At 51.8% G+C, this 21,446-nt stretch overlaps 11 protein-coding genes across 11 annotated transcripts in view; 4 read left to right on the top strand and 7 right to left on the bottom strand.

Annotated features, from left to right (window-relative positions):
• SEPMUDRAFT_116534 (uncharacterized protein) overlaps positions 1 to 919 on the bottom strand; it is a gene marked incomplete at both ends in the record, with an annotated part of 1,234 nt that extends 315 nt beyond the window's left edge. The window contains one exon of the mRNA XM_016901269.1: positions 20 to 919. Coding sequence (XP_016761620.1) covers positions 20 to 919 — 900 coding nt within the window. The remainder of the gene's footprint in view (positions 1 to 19) is intronic.
• Positions 920 to 989: 70 nt separating this feature from the next.
• SEPMUDRAFT_116533 (uncharacterized protein) lies at positions 990 to 1,382 on the top strand (the record flags this gene model as incomplete). The annotated part of the gene is made up of 1 exon (XM_016901268.1): positions 990 to 1,382. The coding sequence occupies one exon, from the start codon at positions 990 to 992 to the stop codon at positions 1,380 to 1,382; it is 393 nt and encodes a 130-aa protein (XP_016761619.1).
• A 765-nt stretch (positions 1,383 to 2,147) lies between these two features.
• Positions 2,148 to 4,097, bottom strand: SEPMUDRAFT_43259 (MFS glucose transporter; the record flags this gene model as incomplete). The annotated part of the gene is made up of 5 exons (XM_016908890.1): positions 2,148 to 2,487; positions 2,571 to 2,949; positions 3,061 to 3,723; positions 3,797 to 3,949; positions 4,043 to 4,097. The coding sequence occupies 5 exons, from the start codon at positions 4,095 to 4,097 to the stop codon at positions 2,148 to 2,150; spliced, it is 1,590 nt and encodes a 529-aa protein (XP_016761618.1).
• Positions 4,098 to 5,660: 1,563 nt separating this feature from the next.
• On the top strand, positions 5,661 to 6,815 carry SEPMUDRAFT_43533 (glycoside hydrolase family 43 protein; the record flags this gene model as incomplete). The annotated part of the gene is made up of 3 exons (XM_016908899.1): positions 5,661 to 5,791; positions 5,882 to 6,032; positions 6,207 to 6,815. 3 exons carry the CDS (start codon positions 5,661 to 5,663, stop codon positions 6,813 to 6,815), a joined length of 891 nt encoding a protein of 296 aa, XP_016761617.1.
• A 596-nt stretch (positions 6,816 to 7,411) lies between these two features.
• Positions 7,412 to 8,806, top strand: SEPMUDRAFT_125261 (uncharacterized protein). Its single transcript, XM_016901967.1, has 6 exons — positions 7,412 to 7,577; positions 7,640 to 7,900; positions 7,965 to 8,024; positions 8,082 to 8,202; positions 8,262 to 8,298; positions 8,362 to 8,806. Exons 1-6 carry the CDS (start codon positions 7,488 to 7,490, stop codon positions 8,414 to 8,416), a joined length of 624 nt encoding a protein of 207 aa, XP_016761616.1. The 5' UTR covers positions 7,412 to 7,487; the 3' UTR covers positions 8,417 to 8,806.
• A 549-nt stretch (positions 8,807 to 9,355) lies between these two features.
• On the bottom strand, positions 9,356 to 10,048 carry SEPMUDRAFT_148766 (uncharacterized protein; the record flags this gene model as incomplete). The annotated part of the gene is made up of 1 exon (XM_016905136.1): positions 9,356 to 10,048. A coding segment is annotated over exon 1 (591 nt), but the record flags the coding sequence as incomplete, so codon positions are not given.
• A 3,901-nt stretch (positions 10,049 to 13,949) lies between these two features.
• On the bottom strand, positions 13,950 to 15,495 carry SEPMUDRAFT_42381 (acid protease; the record flags this gene model as incomplete). The annotated part of the gene is made up of 4 exons (XM_016908868.1): positions 13,950 to 14,648; positions 14,719 to 15,044; positions 15,100 to 15,196; positions 15,250 to 15,495. 4 exons carry the CDS (start codon positions 15,493 to 15,495, stop codon positions 13,950 to 13,952), a joined length of 1,368 nt encoding a protein of 455 aa, XP_016761614.1.
• Positions 15,496 to 17,064: 1,569 nt separating this feature from the next.
• Positions 17,065 to 17,864, bottom strand: SEPMUDRAFT_125256 (NADH-ubiquinone oxidoreductase 9.5 kDa subunit). Its single transcript, XM_016901966.1, has 3 exons — positions 17,642 to 17,864; positions 17,490 to 17,559; positions 17,065 to 17,428 (listed from the first exon to the last, which is right to left on the bottom strand). Exons 1-3 carry the CDS (start codon positions 17,753 to 17,755, stop codon positions 17,385 to 17,387), a joined length of 228 nt encoding a protein of 75 aa, XP_016761613.1. The 5' UTR covers positions 17,756 to 17,864; the 3' UTR covers positions 17,065 to 17,384.
• A 182-nt stretch (positions 17,865 to 18,046) lies between these two features.
• Positions 18,047 to 19,703, top strand: SEPMUDRAFT_148763 (Dolichyl-diphosphooligosaccharide-protein glycosyltransferase 48kDa subunit). The gene is made up of 3 exons (XM_016905135.1): positions 18,047 to 18,240; positions 18,318 to 19,349; positions 19,404 to 19,703. The coding sequence occupies exons 1-3, from the start codon at positions 18,099 to 18,101 to the stop codon at positions 19,631 to 19,633; spliced, it is 1,404 nt and encodes a 467-aa protein (XP_016761612.1). The 5' UTR covers positions 18,047 to 18,098; the 3' UTR covers positions 19,634 to 19,703.
• A 428-nt stretch (positions 19,704 to 20,131) lies between these two features.
• Positions 20,132 to 20,470, bottom strand: SEPMUDRAFT_19380 (uncharacterized protein; the record flags this gene model as incomplete). The annotated part of the gene is made up of 2 exons (XM_016908317.1): positions 20,132 to 20,289; positions 20,368 to 20,470. Coding segments are annotated over 2 exons (261 nt in total), but the record flags the coding sequence as incomplete, so codon positions are not given.
• Positions 20,471 to 20,479: 9 nt separating this feature from the next.
• On the bottom strand, positions 20,480 to 21,091 carry SEPMUDRAFT_116524 (uncharacterized protein; the record flags this gene model as incomplete). Its single annotated transcript, XM_016901267.1, has 1 exon — positions 20,480 to 21,091. One exon carries the CDS (start codon positions 21,089 to 21,091, stop codon positions 20,480 to 20,482), a length of 612 nt encoding a protein of 203 aa, XP_016761610.1.
• Between the last annotated feature and the right edge of the window lie 355 nt (positions 21,092 to 21,446).

Below are 21,446 nucleotides of genomic sequence, written 5' to 3'. Positions count from 1 at the left end.
GCGCAGTCGCCTCGAGCACCTCCTCGTCTTCCACCAGCGCTGTTGCCTCGAGCACCTCCTCGTCTTCTACCAGCGCTGTTGCCTCGAGCACCTCCTCGTCTTCCACCAGCGCTGTTGCCTCGAGCACCTCCTCGTCTTCTACTAGTGCTGTCGCCACGAGCACCTCGTCTTCCACCATCGCTGTGGCCCCCAGCACCTCATCTTCTTCCACCAGCGCTGTTGCCTCGAGCACCTCGTCTTCCACCAGCGCTGTAGCCTCGAGCACCTCCTCATCTTCTACTAGCGCTGTGTCCACGAGCACCTCGTCTTCCGCTACGAGAACCTCCTCTTCCGGCATCGCCTTGGCCCCGAGCATGTACTCTTTCACCAGCGCTGTTGCCCCGAGCATCTCCCTATCTTTGCCTTCGACAAAGATTTCTTTTTCCACCAGCATTGGCGCCCCGAGCACCTTGTCTTCTATTAGCACTGCCGCCACGAGCACCTCGTCTTCCGCTACGAGCACCTCGTCTTCCGGCATCGCTGTGGCCCCGAGCATGTACTCTTTCACCAGCGCTATTGCATCGAGCATCTCCTTATCGTTGCCTTCGACAAAGATTTCTTTTTCGACCAGCATTGGCGCCCCGAGCAGCTTGCCTTTTACCAGCGTTATTCCCTCGAGCATCTCCTTATCTTTGCCTTCGACAAAGATTTCTTTTTCTACCAGCATTGGCGCCCCGAGCACCTCGTCTTCCACCAGCACCGTTGCCTTCAGCACCTCGACAAAGACCTCTTCTTCCACCATCGCCGTGGCCCCGAGCACCTCGACAAAGACCTCTTCTTCCTCCAGTGCTGTCGCCTCAAGCACCTCATCTTCGTCGGCTTCGACAGCAAGCTCTTCTTCCACGAGCACCAGCTCTTCCACGACTGCCCCTTCCACCATTGCCCCCAAGACTAGCACTTCTTCTACCACCGCAACCGTTCCTTCGAGCAAATCAGCGAGCAGTACCACCATGAGTGCCAGTACCACATCTTCGGGCCTTCCAGTCCTCACCGTCACCGTCGTCCCCGGAGTTCCGATCCCATCGCTCTCCATTTCCAACTTCGCTTACAGCGTGACCACTCTCTCCCTCGGATTTACCGACGCTGTACCGATCCCTACCACCTTTGCTACGAGCACCAAGCCCTCTTCCGCCACCACAAGCGCTGCAGCTGCCCCGCCACCACCTGCTCCATATAGCGCTCCGCCACCTGCTCCATATAGCGCTCCAGCACCTACTCCATATAGCGCTCCAGCACCTACTCAATATAGCGATCCAGCACCTGCGCCATACGGCGGTCACGGTCCTTTCTGCATCAAGCATATCTTTGGCTTCCCAGTCATCGTGCTCTGCAGCACTCTGTAGGAGTAGATTATATTTTTATTTTCCTTTGTTCTTGATCAGTCTTGTTGAGTGGATGGCATTGATGGAGCGGAAAGAACCCAACCAAAAAGCTTGTGTATGAGATGAATGATAAGACTTTGAAATTTTGCATCAGTCTGGTGTCTTATGATGGGTTTTGAAGAATTTCAATATAGATTAGACTAGACTAGAACTTTTTTCATTGTAGAAGTTTGAATGGTATATTCTATATTACTTTCTTAAACGATGAACTGTTTTTCTTTTCTTGACAATTTGCCGGGGGGGGATTTGTTCTTTTGACTCTTCTTCTCCTCCTTCTCCTCCTCCTTTTTCTTGTTACCAATGCTTCAGATGTTGCGATCTCATCGAGCAATAGACCAAAGGTTTCCAAGCACTCGCTCGCCGCCGTCTTTGGGAATGGAAAAGTCCATGTCTATATCAAACGGAGCTGGAATTTGCATCCACCATTCCCATAGACGTTGTAGCATAATCCCAGATGAGGGGGGAGAGAGGGAGGTTCTAAGATATATCAAGGTTCCACGAGAAATGGTGTTGAATGCGAGATGTAGAGCAACAACTTTAGGCTAGGTACTTTACTACTTTACCTACCTTACTAAAATCACAAAAAATGGGCGGGTGGCATAACGAAGGAGGTAAATATAAATGGAATATATGAGAACTATCTGAATGCAGCTACGCGAAGCGGGAGACTCATTCATTCCATGTCTATGTGCTACCTACTTACTTACTGAGAGAGAGAGGGAGCTTCTACGCATGCTCCACCTGCCGCACAACTTGCCTCTTCTCACCATCCCGCCCCCTTGTTCTCTCCACCACATCATCATCATCATCATTCACACTCCCCTTTTCAATCTCAGCAGCTCGCGTTTCGAGAGAATTAGATTTTACTCCCGCAGATTTCCATGCGGGGATTTTGGAATCGAACAATAAGTCAATTTCCTCGAGAGTCTTTCGCGCGGTTTCCGGGTAGGTGAAGAAGATGTGAAAGGTCATGACGAAGCAGAAAATGCCGAAGATGATGTACGTTTTCCAGGTGATGTTTTTGAAGGCGGGCGGGAGGAAGTAGGCGAGGGCGAAGTTGAAGGCCCTTTTCACATGGTTGTTAGCATAGGTGTATATATAGGTATTTGATAAACGGAGGGGAGGGAAGAAGAAAAAGAAAAAGAAGACACGTACCAATTCGTAGCAGCAGACAGACCAACACCTTTGGCACGATATTTCAGAGGAAATACCTCTGAGCAATAGATCCAGCCCGTCGGAGCCCAAGTGAGGCCATAAATACCCGTGAAAATGTAGCTCAGAGCAATCACTGCTTTTCCGGGAGTGGGATCGAGTTCCAGACGGAGATTGGCGTTGCCAAATACTTCGGGCACAGGTCTTCCATAGGTCGCCATGACGCCCGCGGTGGCGAAGTGAAGCGTCATACAAGTCACTGCACCGCCGAGGAGAAGTTGTCTGCGACCGACACGATCGATGATGGGGAGCATGACACCCGTCGTGACCAGGAAGATCACGTATTGGATGGCGGAAGAATAGAGGTTGGTATTGCCTGGTACATCACGTAGCCATATGCCGTTAGCGGGGATTTCTCAAGTGAATATTTATTTCCCCCCCTCCCCCCTTTAAAAGTCGTTTGCAGTTGTGATCACTAGGTACTTACCAGAGAGGCCTGCCATCTGGAAAATGTACACGACGTAGTACATGGCGACATTTCCACCTAACAATTGTTGCCAAGCTTGCACAGAGGTACCAGCCAAAGTTCTCTTCCAGATTTTTGGTCCAAAGAGACTCAGGAAGCCCACTCCTGCAGCCTGAGCTGCAATGCGCTGCGCCTCTTGTACCTCCTCAAACTCGGCCAGCACGACAGGATGGGATCGATCTCCTTTACCGTGCAAATCCGCCAGCACGCTGAGACATTCTTCCCAGCGCTCGTTTGCTGCGAGCCATCTCGGAGACTCGGGAAAGCAGAATAGTGCCAGGAACAAGACGATGGCGGGAAAACCTTGCACGCCCCACGCGATGCGGAAAGCAGCTGGTCCTTCGACTGTCTGCGCGCATCCGTAGCAGATCAGATACATGATGAGGATGCCCCATTCGATGCTCCATTGTTGAATTCCTACAATTCTTCCTCGAATGGCTGATGGGGATAGTTCGGCAAGGTAGACGCAGACTTGTGACGAGCAAATTCCAATCGAGAATCCATTGACGATTCTTCCTGCGATGAGTTGGCCCACGTTTTGCGAAGAGCACACGATGGCGCAGCCGACGACGAAGATGACGCAGGCAATTTGGAGGGCAATTTTCCGTCCTAGGCGATCGGCAACTATGGTACGGAGTCGTTGAGCATTGGGAAATATTCCTTTTTGTGGACAACAGGAGGAGGAGGAGAAACTCACTGAAACCAGCAAGGAGAGCACCAAGTAGTGATCCTCCACTCATCGATGCAGTGATACCACCTTGCAGATCAGAACCCGGATGGTTGAAGTAGGTCGTATATTGTTCCGTCCCCAACCAAGCACTCATGGAGCTGATATCGAAACCGAAGAGGGCTGGGATTGGAAGCCATTGTCAGCTCTTTCTATGCATTTGTCTCCAATTCTTTTTTGTTCTTCAAAATTCTTCAAAAAGAAACAAGATCTTACCGCCACCAATAGTGCCAAAGGCAGCCAAAACATAAATGTTCGTGAAGCGATACATTTTGTTGGATTTCACTCAAAGAAAAACCAAAACTGCCACTACCACCAGGTTTTTGCAAACGACGACAAAAATGCGACCAGAGAGAGAGATAGCAAGCAGCCAGCGGACTGTTCATATAGAAGGTAGAAGAAACCACTGCCATTTTTAGTCCTGACGATCTATTTCCACGATGAGGCTAGATTGTATGTATGTATACATTGGCATGGTGTGAATATGCGATGCTGCTACCTCCTCCTCCTCCTCCTCCTCTTTCTACTACTACTGTATGCGTCAGTGGCACTGCAACTCGGCATTGTCCCCCAGTCGTCGTCTTCGTCGTCGTCGTCGTTGCCGCTGCCGAGGCCGGATAAAAAGAGAAGTATGGGGAAGTATGGGGGACTATGATGATGTGATGGCGAGCATTGGCAAGTTTGGCAAAAAGTGCAAAAGTGCAAAGAAACGAGGGCAAAGCAATTGCTTTTAACCGTCGGTTCGGTCGGAGGCTGCCTAAAGACGAGAGGAAAAGGAAGATTATTGGTGGAGAAATGAGAGAGAGAGCAGTTATTGGCGCCAAGATGATGGATTCTGTGGATTCTTAGGTACTGTACAAAGGTACCTGTTACTAAGGAGGAGGCACACGTAGGTACCTGACTTTTCTCTTTTTCCAACATCACATGTCACTCTAGAACTACATGTCTTTCTCTCACTCACTGTACACTGACTACTATAGACAGCGATCATGGAACGCCACCGAGAAGAAGCCAAGATGGAAAATGAAGATTACTCTACCAACAATATCTCCGGAAAAGTCAAAACATGATCATTCAGCCGGCTGCCCTCCTCCTTTTTCCCCCCTACCTCCTAGTATTCGTCTAGATTCTCACTCACATGGCTACGAAACAAGAAGGGTACAGATATGCAAGAACACGGCATTCATGAAGTTTGAACGACCTAACTGGCGGGTTCTAATTGTCCATTTGTTTGATTTTACTCATCTATACTGTATATTCCTGCTTCCTTCGTGTTACATGTACTCTCCCCCTCTCCCTCTGATCTCAGATCTCACGTCTCGATACGAGTTAATCCGAGTAACAGTAGGAGGGAGTACCTAACCTAGTACACCATATCTTATTCCTTCGCCCTCCTTCCCATTACGGCAAAGTGAAAAGTTTCGCCAAGACCTGGAAAGGTCTCAGTTTCGTGAAGACTAAAGTGCACTAAGGAGAATACAATCGATACTGCGATACATGTACCGTCAGACACCTACTCGTACTTTGTACTTGTACCTGACTGTGCAGAAAACTCGGTCCGTTCGCTTAAAAAAGAGCACATACCAATCGACTATAGTCTATGGGGATGTTGCGTCTCGCGTCTCACCGGGGGACTGCGTTTGAAAGTCCTAGCGGCGGAAATTGGGGTAGGGATCCTTTCTATTATCATGGCTTGCACCTTGGGGTGTGTGGCTAAATACACGAAGCGAGGCGAGATGCGTATAAAGAGAGATTGGATCGCAAACGATCACTATACTCTCCAACATTCTACTAATCTTTTTTTTTCCGTTTGGGAATCATCATCATCATCATCATGCGGTTGACGATATTTTCCTCTGCATTCGCAGTATTGTCTTGTATGCTTGGAGTGGTATCAGCAGCATCCTACTCGAATCCTCTTCGCACCTCCAATGGCGGAGATCCTAACATCGTCTTCCACGAAGGGTAAGATTGAAGTGTGAAGAAAAGAAAACAAAAGGCCGCGAGAGCGCCAAGTCATTGACGCAGCTGACATGATATATCTCTATCGGGAAGGTGGTACTTCATGATGGCCACGAATTTCGTCGACTTGCGCATGACGAGGGCCAGGACGCTCGACGGCCTGAAGAATGGCGAGACCAAGCTGGTGTGGGCGGATTCGACGCCCAGTCGATGCTGCAATGTATGGGCACCAGAGATGCATTTCGTTGACAACGCATGGCACATCTACTACTCCGCGGGCCCCAATCCTCTCGGAGAACAGAGATCCCATGTACTCAGAGGTGAGCCATGATAACTGATATCTCCTTTCTGGCAAGTAGTAGCGTGAGACGTGCTGACACGAGGTTTACTTACAGGAGGACTATCACCCTGGGATAAGTACTCTTACGCCGGACAACTCTCCACTCCGGGCTGGGCTATTGATGGGACGATTCTCCGCGCAGCCAACAAAATCTACTTTGTGTACTCCGCTTTCCTCGGAGGTGGTTTCGAGCAGGGCGGTAAGCAGTCTTTGTACATTACGCCTCTCACCGGTGCAGTCAAAACCGGTGAGCATAAACTGTTGTCGCAGCCCACTCAAAGCTGGGAACTGGTGGGAAACCCCGTGAATGAGGGACCGTCCGCAATATACCACGGAGGCAAGACCTTTATTGCCTATTCCGGATCATACTGCTGGACTTCTTCGTATGCCATTGGGACGCTCGAATGGAACGGAGGAGATCCGATGCTCGCATCTAGCTGGAAGAAGTCGGGTCCCCACTTCTCGAGTGCCAACGGGGAGTACGGGACAGGACACAACTCCTTCTTTACCAGTCCTGATGGCAAAGAGATCTGGAACGTATATCACTCGACTCCGGATTCGGGAGGCAATTGCGGTGAGCGCAGATATGCGAATGCGGCTGTCGTCAGATGGAATGGAGATGGAACACCCAACTTTGGTGTCCCAGCAGGATATTCGGCTATGCGACCAGGTCCCAGTGGAGAGTAAGAAGATACGATGTGCCAGTTTGCACCACGTATAACGGGGCTTGTCGTCTTGGAGCATTTTTTTGCAGTCGGCAGTATTGCAGAAGCATAGATCCAGAACGAAGAGTCTTGATGACATCTTACTCCATCATAACGTGATTGTGACCCTTGATAGAGAGTCTTCTTCTGCAGTTTCCCTTGATCGGTCCTGTTGACCACCATAGTGACCACCATAGTGTTACTGTTTCAAGGTATGGCGTCGTGTTTAGAGTGTAGAAATACCGACAAGGGTTGGGGGTCCAAGATTCAGGGGAAAGGGTCCTTGTCGCCACGATGCTCTGCCTCGGCAGCTTATATTTCTTAGATTAGTCCCGAAGACAGATCTGTTGCAGTCGCACTCGATCTTGATGTTTTCGATGGTTCTTCGATACCTTCTACGTAGTTTCTAGCCCTCGGCTGCCAGGCGGGGATGTGAGTGTGGAAGTGATTATGATTGGCTTTTTTCTAGTAGACGCTAGTATCATGTCAATGAGACAGACGCGCATCATCCGTCACCGTCATCCATCACTCAACTTCCACGTTCCATTCCCTTCACTTACTCCTGCTTTCCACCCCAACTCTCACTGCGCCACGACTGTCCATGAGACCACAAGTTCCCATCACACGCACAATTCACTTGCTCCGCCACTTCACCATGTCGTCCCCTGCTCAGGCGCCCAAGATCAACCGCATCAGTCCCTTGGCAGCGGATGAGGCAAAATGGACGGAGCTGCGGAAGATTGAGGTCATCAACGCCTGATCGCACCGAATTTTCAACCAACTCAAGTTACTGATGATTCAAGTCAGTGGACCGACCAAGATGGCAAAAACCGCATCTGGGAAGCTGCAGCGCGCAAGACGCGTTCCAAAGGGGGTGTAGACGCTGTCGCCATTGCTCCGATTCTCCGCCACCCCAACAAGCCACCGCAGACGATGATCATCTTGCAATATCGGCCTCCGGTGGACGCGTACTGCGTCGAGTTTCCCGCGGGCCTGATCGACGAGGGCGAGAGCCCCGAAGAAGCTGCGGTGCGAGAGCTCAAGGAGGAGACGGGCTACGAGGGCAAGGTTTGTGATGTTTCTGACGTGCTGAGTTGCCAGCCGGGTATGACCAATGCCAACATGAGTGTAGGTCGTTGACTGCAGTCCCACTATCGTCGCTGATCCGGGGTTGACCAACGCCAACATGCAGGTGAGTCCTGTGTGAGATGGACTAGGTACCTAGGAAACAGTCAACTAATTTCTCCAGATGGTCACGATTGTGGTACAGCTCAAGGAAGGCGACGAGGAGCCGCAACAGCACCTCGACGAGGGAGAGCACATTGAACGCCGTGTTGTGCCACTTGATCAGCTGTATGAGAAACTTCAAGGTATGTTGTCGTTGTTGTTGCCCAGTGGCGCGGCTCATGAAGTATGCCAACCGTCTCAGAACTATCCAAGGAGGATGGCAAGATTGTAGATGCGAGGTAAGAAACACTCCCCCCCATTGCTTTCTCCAAAAAGGTACCTCTCATTGCTAATTGATCCAGGCTCTTCCATTGGGCTCTCGGGCTTCACTGGTCCCGCAAGCTTCTCAAGAACTAATTCTCGCCTTTTTGCATAGAATGGGACCAACAAGGTTACATTTGTGACGAATATGTCGCATTTCTGGCATATGGATGGCACTATGGACAGTTGTACTCGTCGGTATAGCCAGCCACCTAACATCTTCTTAATTGGAGAGCTGGCAGCTGGAATGATATACACGGCAAGTATACCACCTCCACAATAAAAATGCAGCAATGAAGCAAGAGGTTCTGCTGCCTCAAGCTGATGAAACCTCGCAAATGCTTACTTGCTTGCCTCCCTTGAATTGTTTTCTAGTCTCCAGGACCGTTCTTTGACTCGGCTGACTACTACCACTACTACTTCTCATACTATTATTGATGTACACAGATCTATCTCTCTAAGAACATACTTCTATCAGATCCTGGCATCCCCAAACCCCCACATCGCAATAAAAAAAAAGAAAGAAAAGAGAAGAAAAAAAAACAATCTCACTGATCCATCCATGCTCCTTCTCTACTCGGACAAAACCTCCACCCTCCTTCTCCGGATATATCCAAAATCCGGCTCATTAACCCACAACCAAAACGAATACAGGACGCCAATTCCCATCACCAAGAAGACTGTCACATCCCTGACCACTCCCCACGTTACAAAGCCAGCACCACGACCACCACCTCGATTCCTTCCCCAAAGACCCACCATCGCCTCCTCCCTCTCAACTCTCGCCCGACCCAATTCCTCCGTCAAAGCAGATTTATCTCCCGCATAAACCAACAGTCGAGCCTGCAGACGATTCACATGCGCCGTACTCCTCTCCAGCGTCTCGACAAGGGCATTTCGAGATTGTCGTAATTGACGAACTCTGGTGGTGGTCGCCTCCTCCTCCTCACGCAAAACAGGAGCGAAATGCGCGTCTGCGTCTGCAGCTCTTGGCAAATCACCATCACCCACTGAAGAAGAAGAAGGCCGAGTTTTCTGGTGGTGATGGTGATGTTGACCAGACTGCTCCATATCATCCAAACAGACTTGTCGATTTGCCCGTTGAAAAGCCAAACTACCATCTCCCAGGGGAGTTTCCGCAACAACCTGCGTACTACTACCCGCTGGCGGTGTCGGTGATAGTGTCGGTAGTACTGGTGGTGAAGACGCCATCATCAAACCCGATATACCAGCCGATGCTGCAACCACGATATCCTCCCCATCCTCCTCCTCCTCATTATCATCCATATCCATATCAAACATCAACCCATCAGACTCCGACGACTCCGACGAAGAAGCCGAAGCCGAAGCCGACCCTGGACTAGAAGCAGATGAAGCATGCGGCGGAGTACCCTTTGAGCGAAGCCAATATCCAAATCTAGCCAACGGGCTAGGATGATGATGATGGGAAGAGAAGACAGAATCATGATTGTTCGAATTCGAATTCGAATCCGATTCTGAAGAGCTTGTTCTTATTCTTGTTGAAGAACAAGTCACATTTTGTGGCCGCCGATTGCGAGCGCCTGCTACTGTCGCTGCTGCTGCTGTTCTCTTGGTGGTAGTAGTAGTAGTAGTACCTGTTGTCATTACTCCTACTCCTACGGGCGCTGCTTTGCGTATCGGGATCGGGATCGGGATTGTGCGACCACGTGTTATTGCTTTTGGTGGTGGTAGTGGTGGTAATCCGGGAGACTCTTGCTGTGTTTGTTGGTGGTGGCACTCACAGGGTGTCGTGGTGGCATCTCGATGAAGGCGGCAAAATTCACAACGCATCGTGGTGGAAGAAGACATGTTTGCTGTTTGTCTGTCCGGCTGTCTGATCTAGTGGTCTAGTGGTCTTGGGTTTCGGATGTATCTTCATCAAGGTACATGTAGCTACGCTCACAGCCTGCTGCAAGTGTGTCTGCCTGGAGGGGGGGGAATCAGATATATTCGACAACGCGAAAAAGGAAAAAAGGATATGCGACTGCCAACGACATAAACTATATGGAGAACCCACAGTGTCGCGTGTCGAGTGGGAAAGTCACTGGCTCAGTCTTCTGTCTCATTGAGAGGACTATTTGTGTGTCCAAAGACAAGTCAAGTCACTTTCCACGCCAAGGAATATCCACGGGGCTCAAAGTCTCAACAGGGTAAAACATAAGACCGAAAGGTCGAGTCAGGTGATTGATTCCATGTCTCACATGGTCAATTTTTGTCCTCCCCCCCAAGACCTGCATCCTTCAGAACCTGAGGCATGTCGCACGCTCGCGTCGAGGAGCAGTCTCACATACCCAGGACTTGCTGCCTTCTCCTGCGGATATACGACATCTCGGGCCAGTGGAGCCAGCAGAAATATGCATACATGAGCAGCAGCAGCACCGCGAACGACAACACAGCGACAAACAGCAGTGATATCGGCCTCCATCCGCCTTTTGCAAGCTCTTCAAGTCTTGCCGTTCTCGCCCTCATCTGGGCCTGCGATCGCTCCATCTCTATCAATAGTTCGGCGTGCCATTTTCGATCTGCCTCAACCTGCATCTCACTGGCTGCGAGACGCGCTCGATGGTTGTTAGCCGTGGCATTGCGAACTTCTCGTCCTTCGATGGAAGTTGCATTAGAATTCGAAAGCAGGGTATTGTGTCGTCTGAGCGTCGAGGCGGGAGAATAGATGATGTTTTGGTCGAGTTCCTGCTCACCAAAGTCATCGGCCTGGCTTGGTTGTGATGCATCTGGCATAGATTGGTCCATGTCGCTGAGAAGGACGCCCACGTCCTCCAGGATTGACTGCGGTGTATGTTCGTCGTTCGCAATACGCTGGGTAGGACATGGAGTTGATCTGGCATCGCTTCTCTCCCCATCTGGTGTCTCCTCGATCACAGGCGTTGACCCTTGGTACAACCCTCCAAGAAATTCCGGCCGCGGGGTGCCTGGCCCCGATTCCTCCTGGTCGTCGGTATGTTTGCTGATGGTGCTCCTCGAGTCTATGCTACTCTGATGCCGCAATGAAGCAGTCCGGTGAAGCCGGCGAGGCCGACGCATGCATCTGATTCCCACTCGTGTCGGCATGGCATTCTTGTCCGCGGACATTAGAAGCGATTCGACGAATTGATATGGCTTCTTCTTTGTTGCTGTTGCCTTAGACATGAGAGGCGTGCGGAGTTTGTGATTAGAGACTTGCTTTCTTTTCAGAGTCTCGAAGGGTGATGATTCCTCGTAGAAGTGCTACTTCTACACCGATCATAACACGAGCACGTCACTGGTGCATGCCGCAAAAAATTCACTGCGAATCCAGATGCATGGCTTTCAGCTCCGCCCATGGAAGCGACTTCTGAGCTGTCTGAGACATCAGCACCGCTAGAAATTTGCCGATCGCGTCCTGCTTGTCTTCAGTTCGGTCCTGAAGACGCTGAACTCGACATCGGCGGCTTCCAGCTCTGCGGTCATCTTCCCTCTGGGACTTGCATCTGCAGTGGATTGATCAGAACCCTCTCCGCTACCGGGGACACGCTTGGCGGCCTCACTGACCTTCTCTGCTGCTGATGGGGCCGACTCATCTGCGTGGAGCAGCTCTCCTGCACATACCCGCAAGGCTTTCCTGGGTATTTCTGCCGCTGGTGGTTCCGCAGCGAGAGCTTTGCGCTTAGCCGGTGGTGAATGCACTTCGGCGTCACGGATTGCAACGCCTTGCTGAGGACGAGAAGGACCTCTCGATCTTGGTCCTTCTTGCTGTGTTGCGCCTGGTGAGTTTCCCACTCGGCGTGGTTGAGCAACCTCGACCGGAGTTGCCAAAGCCCTCAGCATAGCATCTCGTGCCGCCTCCATGCATGCCATCACCACGCCTGCAATGTCCTCGTACGGCGCCCACACATGAGTCAGCCAGAGATACGCCCTCTCAACCTCTTCTCTAGAGGCGGATTTCCAGATGCCGAGAAACTTCCAAGGCTCCCTTCGGCGCTTGCGCGAGTCCCTGTACTCCAGGCACATGTCCAAGATATCGCGGAGCCCTCGTTCGATCAAACCGCGTTGGGTACCGCTGAGACTTGTCAAGATGTGCCTCGCGTCCCAGCAGGTCTGCAATCGTGAGTGATACTCCATCTGGTCCTCCGCGTGTGGATCCTGTTGGTCGTCACACATCGCATGGAGCCATGTGCTTTTCCTGAAGTAGGCCGCCTCGATTTCCGTGAGAGTTGCGTTTTGCTCTACTTCGAAGATGTCGTAAGGAGTCTCCATGTTCCGCAAAGCTTTCCTTTTTAAGGTCATCCAGTGGGCCGGCCTCACCTTCTTGGTTGCAGGCGCCTCCGCCAGCGCAACGCCTTCTGCATTCTGAGTGGTAGCTGCCTCTGCCATCGTAGTGCTTGTCCTTTTCGCGGAGATATGGTAAGAGGGAGTCAAGTTGGTGAGAAGGCGGTATCCGAGCAGGTTGTATCTTGCATCTAAGAGGAGGTACAGTCACTACTTATGTGTGCAGGCGTCACCCGGGTGATGGCAATATCCAACTTTGAAGCTTCCAGATTGGGAGGATAATACCTACCCAAGCTTAAAGTTGTGGTTCACCGTCAACTTTGATCCTCACCTCTCCTTCTCCCGCCGGCCCAGTATTGGTACGACCCAAATTGCACCCTCCCAATCAATCTCGCTGACGTCGTGGTCAGCGAGAATCTACAACCTCCGAGTGAGTAGTCGGTAGAAACCACTCTATTCACCGACATCTGCCCGTCTCTTTCTGGCGTGTGGAATTGCGCGGAGCAAAGTGACCATGGCGACTGCTGAGCACCGGCGCAGATACAAAGACTCGTAATGCAGCTTCCTCTCCATGGTTCGCAGCTCACTGGAAATGGTTCATTCGAGAGGTGCAGACAGTCGTTACCGCTTCGAGAGGCACAGGAACGAGCCTACCTGATGCGGCGCGCGACGACCGACCTATGGGACGACTCGGCAATGTCAGTTCCATTTTCCCTCGAGAGGCGAGCATACACTGCAATCCTGCTCATGACGGCCAGGTGGTCAGTATTCGGCATCGAGAAGCCGCTGGTCAGTCAGTAAGGTTGGTGGTATCGTAGAGTACATGTAGTCGTACCAGAAGAATATCTGATATTCTGACATAATCTCAACATGGTTCACTGAAGTTAGTGGTAATGGTAGCCAGATATCAGGTAGGCTTCTGTGGCTGGGTTGAGAAAGCCATGACCAACTCCTACCACAGCCACCTGCGGTTATGCCTCCCGAGTCCTCTCATAGCATTTCGGGTGTATCGGAGGAAGTAGATGTCTCAAGATTTGGGTGAATGTTGCTTCATCGGTGCTCGACAAGTGCAGATCGATGCGCACAGTTCACACTCAGCGATGAGGATCAAGGGGCATCTTTCAGCATGATGATCACAGAAGGTGAACTCCACTTGGTATGTGGAACTCTTTGAGTTGCGTAGAATGCAGAGATGGAACGACAATGACTGGCAGAACGTGATTACTCTACAGTGCCCAACCACATCTAAGCTCGCTTCGAGTTTCTGAACGTGAGTAGAGTGCACTTCTTGCTTATCATTTCAATCTACCTGGTGACATATCTGTAAACTACATGTATCTACACTCCTTCACGCTTGATCAAGCAATTAAGATGCTGCGCCAGCTGACGCGTGACCATTGCTGCTGCTGCTACTGGTTTGCCCACAACTGCTGCCGCTCAAGGTCGAAGCTCTCTGCGTCGCACCAAATCGAGTATTACCCTGATCAAAGATGGCGTACACGCAACGCAAAAAGACATCGCCCAAGATATCAAAGCCTTGTTCGCCTCGAGATTGAATCCCGCCGTAATATGTGCCGTCTCCGAGATCCTGGAAGGGGAGCTCTTCGGGGTTGATGGTGAAGAGGGAATCTCCCACCGCCACCTGGATGGCAGGAAGAGTCGAGAGATCTGTATTCGTGGGAAACACCCAGCCTTGTTGCTGCGTGTTCATCTTCGCGCCGGGTATGGCTTTGTACACGGCCTCGCACAGATCATCGCCGACGAGAGCCAGAGTGGTTCCCGTATCGGCGATGGCGGTGTTGCCAGTTCTCGTGATCGTCTGGTCGCCGATTTTGGCGCTTGTGGAATCGAACATCCAAAAGCCTTGTGATTTGTCTACGGGAGTATAGATTGGGTCTTGTCCGTTGGTTGCAGTCTTATCAATGTAACCGAATGTGTAAAAGCTATCTTCAGTAGCCGCTGAGGAGCCTCCTGTTGAAGTGCTGTCGCCTGGCGGAGTGGATCCGAGGTAGGCGGTGAACAACTCGGTGTCCTTGGGTATGTCCTGCTGCGCGATCATATTCTCCTGAACAAAGGGTCAGATTCAATCTTCGCAAATAATGTGCGTGAGAGGCGTGGAGTGAGTCTAGGCTTACCACGAGGGTGTTGACTGCTTTGGGCTGCACAGTGTTGATACTGCCGAACGACAAGCCTAGTAGACCGTCGCCCGGGCCTTGTTGAAATTCGGTACTCAAAGTCTTTGCGAGCTCAATAGCTTGGTTCTCAACGCACAAGCCGCCGAGTGTGACGGTATCGGTACCGACATCTCCAGAAGCTCCAGAGCCATCGCCATACTGAATCTGCCAGGTCTCTCCCGATGACTTCTTGAATGTGGAGCTCTTGGAAGGATCGAATATCGTATGACCTTTGCTGCCGCTGCTCTTGACAGACGCAGGAAGCTCAGTGCTCCAGACCCAAAGATCTGCCCTCAAACATCAGCACTGCAGCAAGCACTGAGATTGAAGTTTCTACGTTACCTGCGGAACCTGTATCGAAGTCGAGTGCTACATTCTGTGCTGGTGTGCCGATTCCTACGGTAGCGAGGTACTCTGCGTTGTTCTCAATGTCTTCGGCCTGGATCGTGTTAGATGCGGAGCGACAGGAGCGGCGGCACAGGAGTAACGTACTGGGACCTCGCCCGTCTGTCCAGAGGCATCCTTCTTGGCTAGTACCTGTTCTCTGAACGAAACACGTCCTCCTACTTTACCGCCGAATTTGGCCTGCTGGCTCGCTTTCTTGACTGTGCAGTATGGTCCTTGGACAGTAGGGCAAATGTTCCATTTGTGGAGGGCGTGGACATAGGACTTCAAGCCATTTCTGACATGTTTGGGGTTCCTCTTCAGAGTTCCTCGAATGAGATTTCTGCCTGCCATAGTGTACTGGACGGGAAGGGGTTGTTCGTTGTATTTTGGTGTGAACAAAAGTCTGTGATCTTTTCGAACGGCCACCACCTAGCAGACGAGAGCAACTAATATCTACCACCTACCTGCTTGAAATCGCGGTCTGCATTCCATCGTCAGGTGTCCAGAAAATGCGCCAGAGACGTCATGCTACTGATGGTGGAGCGTGAGACGGGTGGTAGGAGGTAGCAATCACCAGTCCTGGAGCAGTCTGACCAGTCTAGATACTGTACATGTAGCTGCATATCTCTTCCGAAGCTGCTGATAGGTGCAGACGTAGACAATCTGCTGGGTGAACTTGTTTTGCGCCGCCCCAGCCTTATCTGTGCTCATCAATCTGCTTCGACGGCGGTACCGCTTGTGGTCGAGGACGGCGATCATGTTGCCGCGACTGGCGCAAGCGACACATCTCTGCCTTGTTCGTAGCGCCTCCTCCTGCGATTGCTGTGATTCCCGTGACGAGGGTGCCGGTGGGCACTGTAGGTCATATCCTCGAATGGCTAGTTCGTGACGGACCCGAGGTAATCAGCTGCGCCACGGAGGGGAGGCACAGGCACATGTACAGAATGTCGCAGATGACTGGCGGGTGCAACGTGTGATATGTTTGAGCTCCGATCGAGGAAGTGAAGGACTGTGGGAGGTATAGATGTAGTCCTCATGTCAGGTAGTCCTCATCTACCTACCGAAGAGCTTGACTCAGACAAGCTCACTCCTTCGTACTTCTAATGTGAGCTTGGCGTCCAGCTTGTGCACGCTCTGGTGACGTTGCAGCACCCACTCCATGCACCCGATGCGCGCTGATCTACCGGACATGTACGCGAGTGATATAGGAGGTACATGTATTGTTGAGATCTCACCTGCGCTCTCCTCGAACCAGTTGCACTCCCTTCATGTGTCTTACATATTTCTACCTATAGTACCGGGGCTCTCTAAGATGGCATCGTAGCTACCTCCTATCAGGTTGATGTTGAGAGGTTCCAATAGACACGCATTTACGAAGATCGAGCTGAATGTTGAATGCATACATCCTGAATTCGGTCGGGTATGCCACGGGCACTGCTCACTGTGGCTTGCTCACTGCGCCCGAGTGAAGATGGCTTCATAGAAAATCGAAATACTTCGCAGCGACTGCTGGAAAGGGTGCGTGCGTATCAAGACTTGAAAATCAAAGACTGAGACGTCCGTTGCCACACTGCATTTCGCCCAGCATCTCCATACAATTGCGTCGATCTTCCACTGGCCGCACGACGAGTAGCCGTGGCTGTGGCGCTTTACTGCCCAACCGGGTCATCAATGTCTCGGAGGGCGAGTGATGATCGGCACAGGTAGCTATTTATTCATGCGGGAAGCAGCTTACGCAGTAGGAATCGCACAGTGAACAGGAAGGCTCTGCCTCAAGTACAACAAGCAGAGTGTGTGTCAGGCAGGTTTGACGCCGAGTCCGAGATGATATAGGCAGCCAGGATGGTCTTGGCTTGGCTATACCAGGGCCAGCGCTGATAGATACCCATCATGTTCGTATTGCCGCGTGGCCATGGTGGTGATGTTCAAGGAGTAGTGTTTTGCGACTTTCAGAGACTCGAGACTCTTGTACTTGGCCAAGCCTCTACCACCACCCTCGCTTATATCGTGTGAAACTGCAGGTGCAGTAGGAGGTAGAAGCCATGGGCAGCCCGGATGGCGGCTGAGTGTGAACAAATGTGGATTGTAGCAAATGTACAATAAGTGTGAACTTCTGCCCGGCGAGATTGATCTCTTTCGTAGCGCCTTGAAACGCCGTGTGCTTGCATATAAGCCCCACTATCCTCTCTCTCCCTCTCTCTCTCTGTCTGTCCTCTCTGTGTGTGCAGCGCCCTCCTCATCTAATCATCGTAGCCCGCGGGTATCACTCTCTTGCCTTTTGGGACTGTGCACGAGGTTAGTGATCATGAGGCTCTTTCGCACCCGTACCGATCGGGTTCACGTACTCGGGTAGGTAAGAGGTATTTGGTTTCGTGGTCCATCTCCCAATCGGCGTCTGATGGGCGGGACAACGAGCTGTGCCTGCGGTCAGTATCTTGTGCCTCATTCATGTTTCTGGGGGTGTGATATCGGCATGTCCACATCGCCTTGTCCATACCATTGAGACGGGACCCAAGCTGCCTACAACGACAGACCAGAACAACGCAGGCTTCCTTCTCGCCATGTAGTGAATCCATGTACCCGGTGCTTGCCAGAACGTGACTGGCGCCATTGTGTGCGTTTGTGTGTGTATGTCTGTGTGTGTTTGCTCGTTCTTCTCTTTCTTCCTTTGCTTGGTCTGGAGGGCGTGCGCGTAGTGAGTGAGGTGTTCTCGTCGTGAGGTGTCTCTACCGCGCGCAGTACAAGGCCGTGTGTTGAACCTGAAGCTTCCGTTGCCTTGCCGGTGACAGCGGTCCACGGGACTTGGCGGCCGGGCTTAAGGTTTAGAACTAGGGGATAGAATCGTTGGAGCACTAGAGCTACCTTAGGTTACGTGTTGCTTCCATTGGATTGGCAGTACTGACTGATTTTATGGATTGCTCGTGGTAGGACTACTGAACAACACAACACTCACAATGCGGTTACCCCTACTGAGCCTGCTGGTGGGCATTGTGGGCTTCGTGTCCGCAAGGAGCGCCGAAGGCAGTAAATTGCTGGTTGTCATCGATGAAGATGCAGACAAGACGCGCTACTCGCAGTTCTGGACGGACCTTCAAGGTATGAACTCATCCATTTCCTAGCGGAGCATACACGGACTTTGCGCTGTGGAAGAAGGCCAGCTGACGGCAGAGTAGACCGAGGCTTCGACATCACGTACAAGTCGCCCAAGGAGTCGTCGCTCTCGCTCTTCCAACACGGCCTCCCCGCCTACTCGCATCTGCTCCTCCTCCCCAGTAAGCTGAAGGCTCTCGGTCCCGCCCTCACCCCAAACCTGCTCGTCGACTTCGTCAACCTGGGCTCCAATGTCCTTCTTGCCCTCTCCTCCGACACCGCCGTCCCCACCGCCATCAGCAGCCTGCTGCTCGAGCTCGACATTGCTCTCCCCGCCGACCGCACGAGCTTGGTTGTCGACCACTTCAACTACGATGCCAAGACCGCCGCCGACAATCACGATGTCCTGCTGCTTCCATCTCCCTCCCAGAGCAAGAAGAATGTCAAGGACTTCTTCGGCCTTGATGGCTTGATCGCCTTTCCTCACGCCGTGGGACACGTCTTGGGCAACGCTTCTCCTCTGCTGGCCTCGATTCTGAAGGCCCCGTCCACAGCCTACATCTACAATCCGAAAGAAGATACCGACGCGGTGGAAGACCCTTTTGCGACTGGCTCGCAGATCAACCTCGTCTCGGCTTTCCAAGCCCGCAACAGCGCCCGCTTCACCGTCCTGGGAAGCGCCGAGTCGCTCGAAGATAAGTGGTTCGATGCCAGCGTGCAGCTTCCAGGCAGCAAAAAGGCTGAGAAGAGTAGTAATAAGGCCTTTGCACAAAAAGTCTCGGCGTGGACGTTCAAGGAGCTTGGCGTCTTGCAGGTCAAGTCGATCAAGCACTACCTGAACGAGGGCTCGCAAAAGAACATTGCCAACACCACCGAGGTGGGTAATGTCGAGCTGAACCCGGCGATCTACCGCATCAAGAACGACGTGCATTACGAAATTGAAGTCGCCGAATGGGAGAACGATCACTGGGCACCATTCTACCCACCAGCGGGAGATGACATGCAGTTGGAGTTCAGCATGTTGAGCCCCTTTCAGAGGCTGAACCTGCAATCAAAGGGCCAAACAGCAAACTCTACCATCTTTGAGGCAGAGTTCAAGACGCCTGATCAGCATGGTATGTCAACCCATTATGCATGGGACACGGGCGCTTCCCGCTAACACTCTTTAGGCATATTCAACTTCTTCGTCGAGTACCGCAGACCATTCCTCACCAATCTCGAAGAGAAGCGCACAGTAACAGTACGCCACTTCGCTCACGACGAGTGGCCGCGATCATTCGTGATTTCTGCGGCCTGGCCCTGGATCTCGGGTATCTGGGTCACTATTGGAGGTTGGATCATCTTTGTGGCCGTGTGGCTGTACAGCAAGCCAGTCGATAGCAAGACCAAGACGCGATAGATACAATAGGAGCTGTGATGATCATATATGTACCACAAAATTAAGATGTTAAAAGCATCAATTCTACCTTGGCCGCCGCCGGCATAATGCGATGAAGCATTTCTTCGAAGGATGTGGAACCGGTGCCCCCAACCACAAGTTCGCGCAGAGTGGGCTGAAGATACGCATCAATCATGTTTCGGAGAAGAGCAGACTACATTGCATAGACCTGCTAGCTTACATTGAAGACTCCTTTTATCCTTCATCCAACGCCGAATCGGTCAACGCCACCTCCCATCCATGGATCACGTCCGTATCAAACTTCGTAAGACATCTCACATGCATTCATCCTGCATAGTCGACAAAAAGAAAACTGGGTTCATATCACCACGCCTCGACTCCCACGACACTGTCCCCGCGCCCGCCAATCTTGTCTTCAATCTTGCTGCCTGGCCAGATCCTACAGTTCTCCACCAAGACCGCCAGCTGCGAGATGAAGTGCCTAAAGTCATTGTTGTTTCGCCACTGCGGTCGGTCCCATCTCAACTCTGTGACCGCGGATCGTCCAGCTTGGCTGCGCAACAGTGTATCTCTTCCGGCTTCACAACGCGGGCATAGCCGTTCAATTCGAAGAGTCTTTAAAGGATGCGCAAAGATCTCGCATCTGGGCATTGAAGCTGCAGCCATGTCTTCTGGATGCGGCCAGGGTGGCTGTGAGTCTTTTGTACCCTTCGATAGGCCTGTCCTTGGGATACCCACCACCACGTCTGCCGGAGCCTTGCGACACTTAATCAGAGGCCTTGAACCGAACTCACTGTGACCGCAGGTGGCGTATACGATCTTCGAATGGCAACACATGTTATTCACCTACTGCGCCACTCCGACTGGAGGTGACACGGGAAGATGGAGGTAGTGACAGGCGTGAGCGCCGTGTGGTGCAAAAGGTCCAATGGGACACAATCCGTCTCTGGACCTCGCCTGCTCCCGAGAGTTCTGTCGACCTTCGAAGCACAATTCTTTTGACTGTGTCTTCGGCGACGTCGCTCCAGGTGTCCGGTCGAAAAAGAACTCCGATTTGGCTCTTCGGAGACGAGGTCGATCGACGATTCTCACCGAGGTATTCGCTTTACACCTCGTGATTGTCGCTGTTGTGGCGATCGCAATCGCCTCGTCACCAATACACTCAAAACTGAGAAGGGATTCCGAAGTCTTGATTGAGGAGAAGCTGGGAGATCTAGAGCGAAACCCCGTCTTGGAATCCCAGGAGTTCTTGCGATCTTGGTGGTTGCTTCGAAGATCCGTACACACATCTGGGTCAGTTTGAGCTGTGATGGTTGTTCGAACCGTACTTGCTCCACTGTCCACCGAGGATGTCGTGCAAGTGCTAGAATCAGAACCCGAGCTGTCTGTTCTCGAGTGCTGATACTTCTTCCGGCCGCGGGTGCTCAAACCACTGCGGTGTTTGATCCAAGTCAACATGTTCTCGTTCGGAGATGTTCCTCTCTGCTGGAGGGAGTGATAAGCAATAAGCTATATCGACCTTTGGCTGAAGCGATGAAGTCAGACGTGAGCCACGCTGGTGAGCAGTATTGTGGTGGCTCGAGCACCGCGGGAGCAAGTCTAGTACAAGTGATGCAGTTCTCGCTGGTACGCTTGTTCTTGTTGTTCTTGATCTTGGGATCGACGTTTATCGACGGTAGTGATGCTATCGAAACTTGATGTGTATGCCTTCGCTGACGTGTCACGCGAGCTGCAGGTGGTCGAGCAATAGATGTAGTTGTTTTGCCGGATAGTAGAACTTCAAGAGACGGCCGTGGAGTGGTAGCCAGATTGT

This window comes from Sphaerulina musiva (genome assembly GCF_000320565.1).
Source record: "Sphaerulina musiva SO2202 unplaced genomic scaffold SEPMUscaffold_4, whole genome shotgun sequence".
Classification (NCBI taxonomy): domain Eukaryota; kingdom Fungi; phylum Ascomycota; class Dothideomycetes; order Mycosphaerellales; family Mycosphaerellaceae; genus Sphaerulina; species Sphaerulina musiva.
Note: the sequence above shows the minus strand (reverse complement) of the source record. Positions and strands in the feature narration are given on the sequence as shown.

Coding starts and splice junctions, on each gene's coding strand:
- SEPMUDRAFT_148763 (XM_016905135.1), top strand. CDS start 18,099: ATGCGGTTACCCCTACTGAGCCTGCTGGTGGGCATTGTGGGCTTCGTG. Junction 18,241..18,317: donor GTTCTGGACGGACCTTCAAG/GTATGAACTCAT, acceptor ACGGCAGAGTAG/ACCGAGGCTTCGACATCACG. Junction 19,350..19,403: donor CAAGACGCCTGATCAGCATG/GTATGTCAACCC, acceptor AACACTCTTTAG/GCATATTCAACTTCTTCGTC.
- SEPMUDRAFT_125261 (XM_016901967.1), top strand. CDS start 7,488: ATGTCGTCCCCTGCTCAGGCGCCCAAGATCAACCGCATCAGTCCCTTG. Junction 7,901..7,964: donor AGACGGGCTACGAGGGCAAG/GTTTGTGATGTT, acceptor ACATGAGTGTAG/GTCGTTGACTGCAGTCCCAC. Junction 8,203..8,261: donor GCTGTATGAGAAACTTCAAG/GTATGTTGTCGT, acceptor CAACCGTCTCAG/AACTATCCAAGGAGGATGGC.
- SEPMUDRAFT_125256 (XM_016901966.1), bottom strand. CDS start 17,755: ATGGCGCCAGTCACGTTCTGGCAAGCACCGGGTACATGGATTCACTAC. Junction 17,560..17,641: donor GCTTGGGTCCCGTCTCAATG/GTATGGACAAGG, acceptor CCGCAGGCACAG/CTCGTTGTCCCGCCCATCAG. Junction 17,429..17,489: donor AATACCTCTTACCTACCCGA/GTACGTGAACCC, acceptor CCTCGTGCACAG/TCCCAAAAGGCAAGAGAGTG.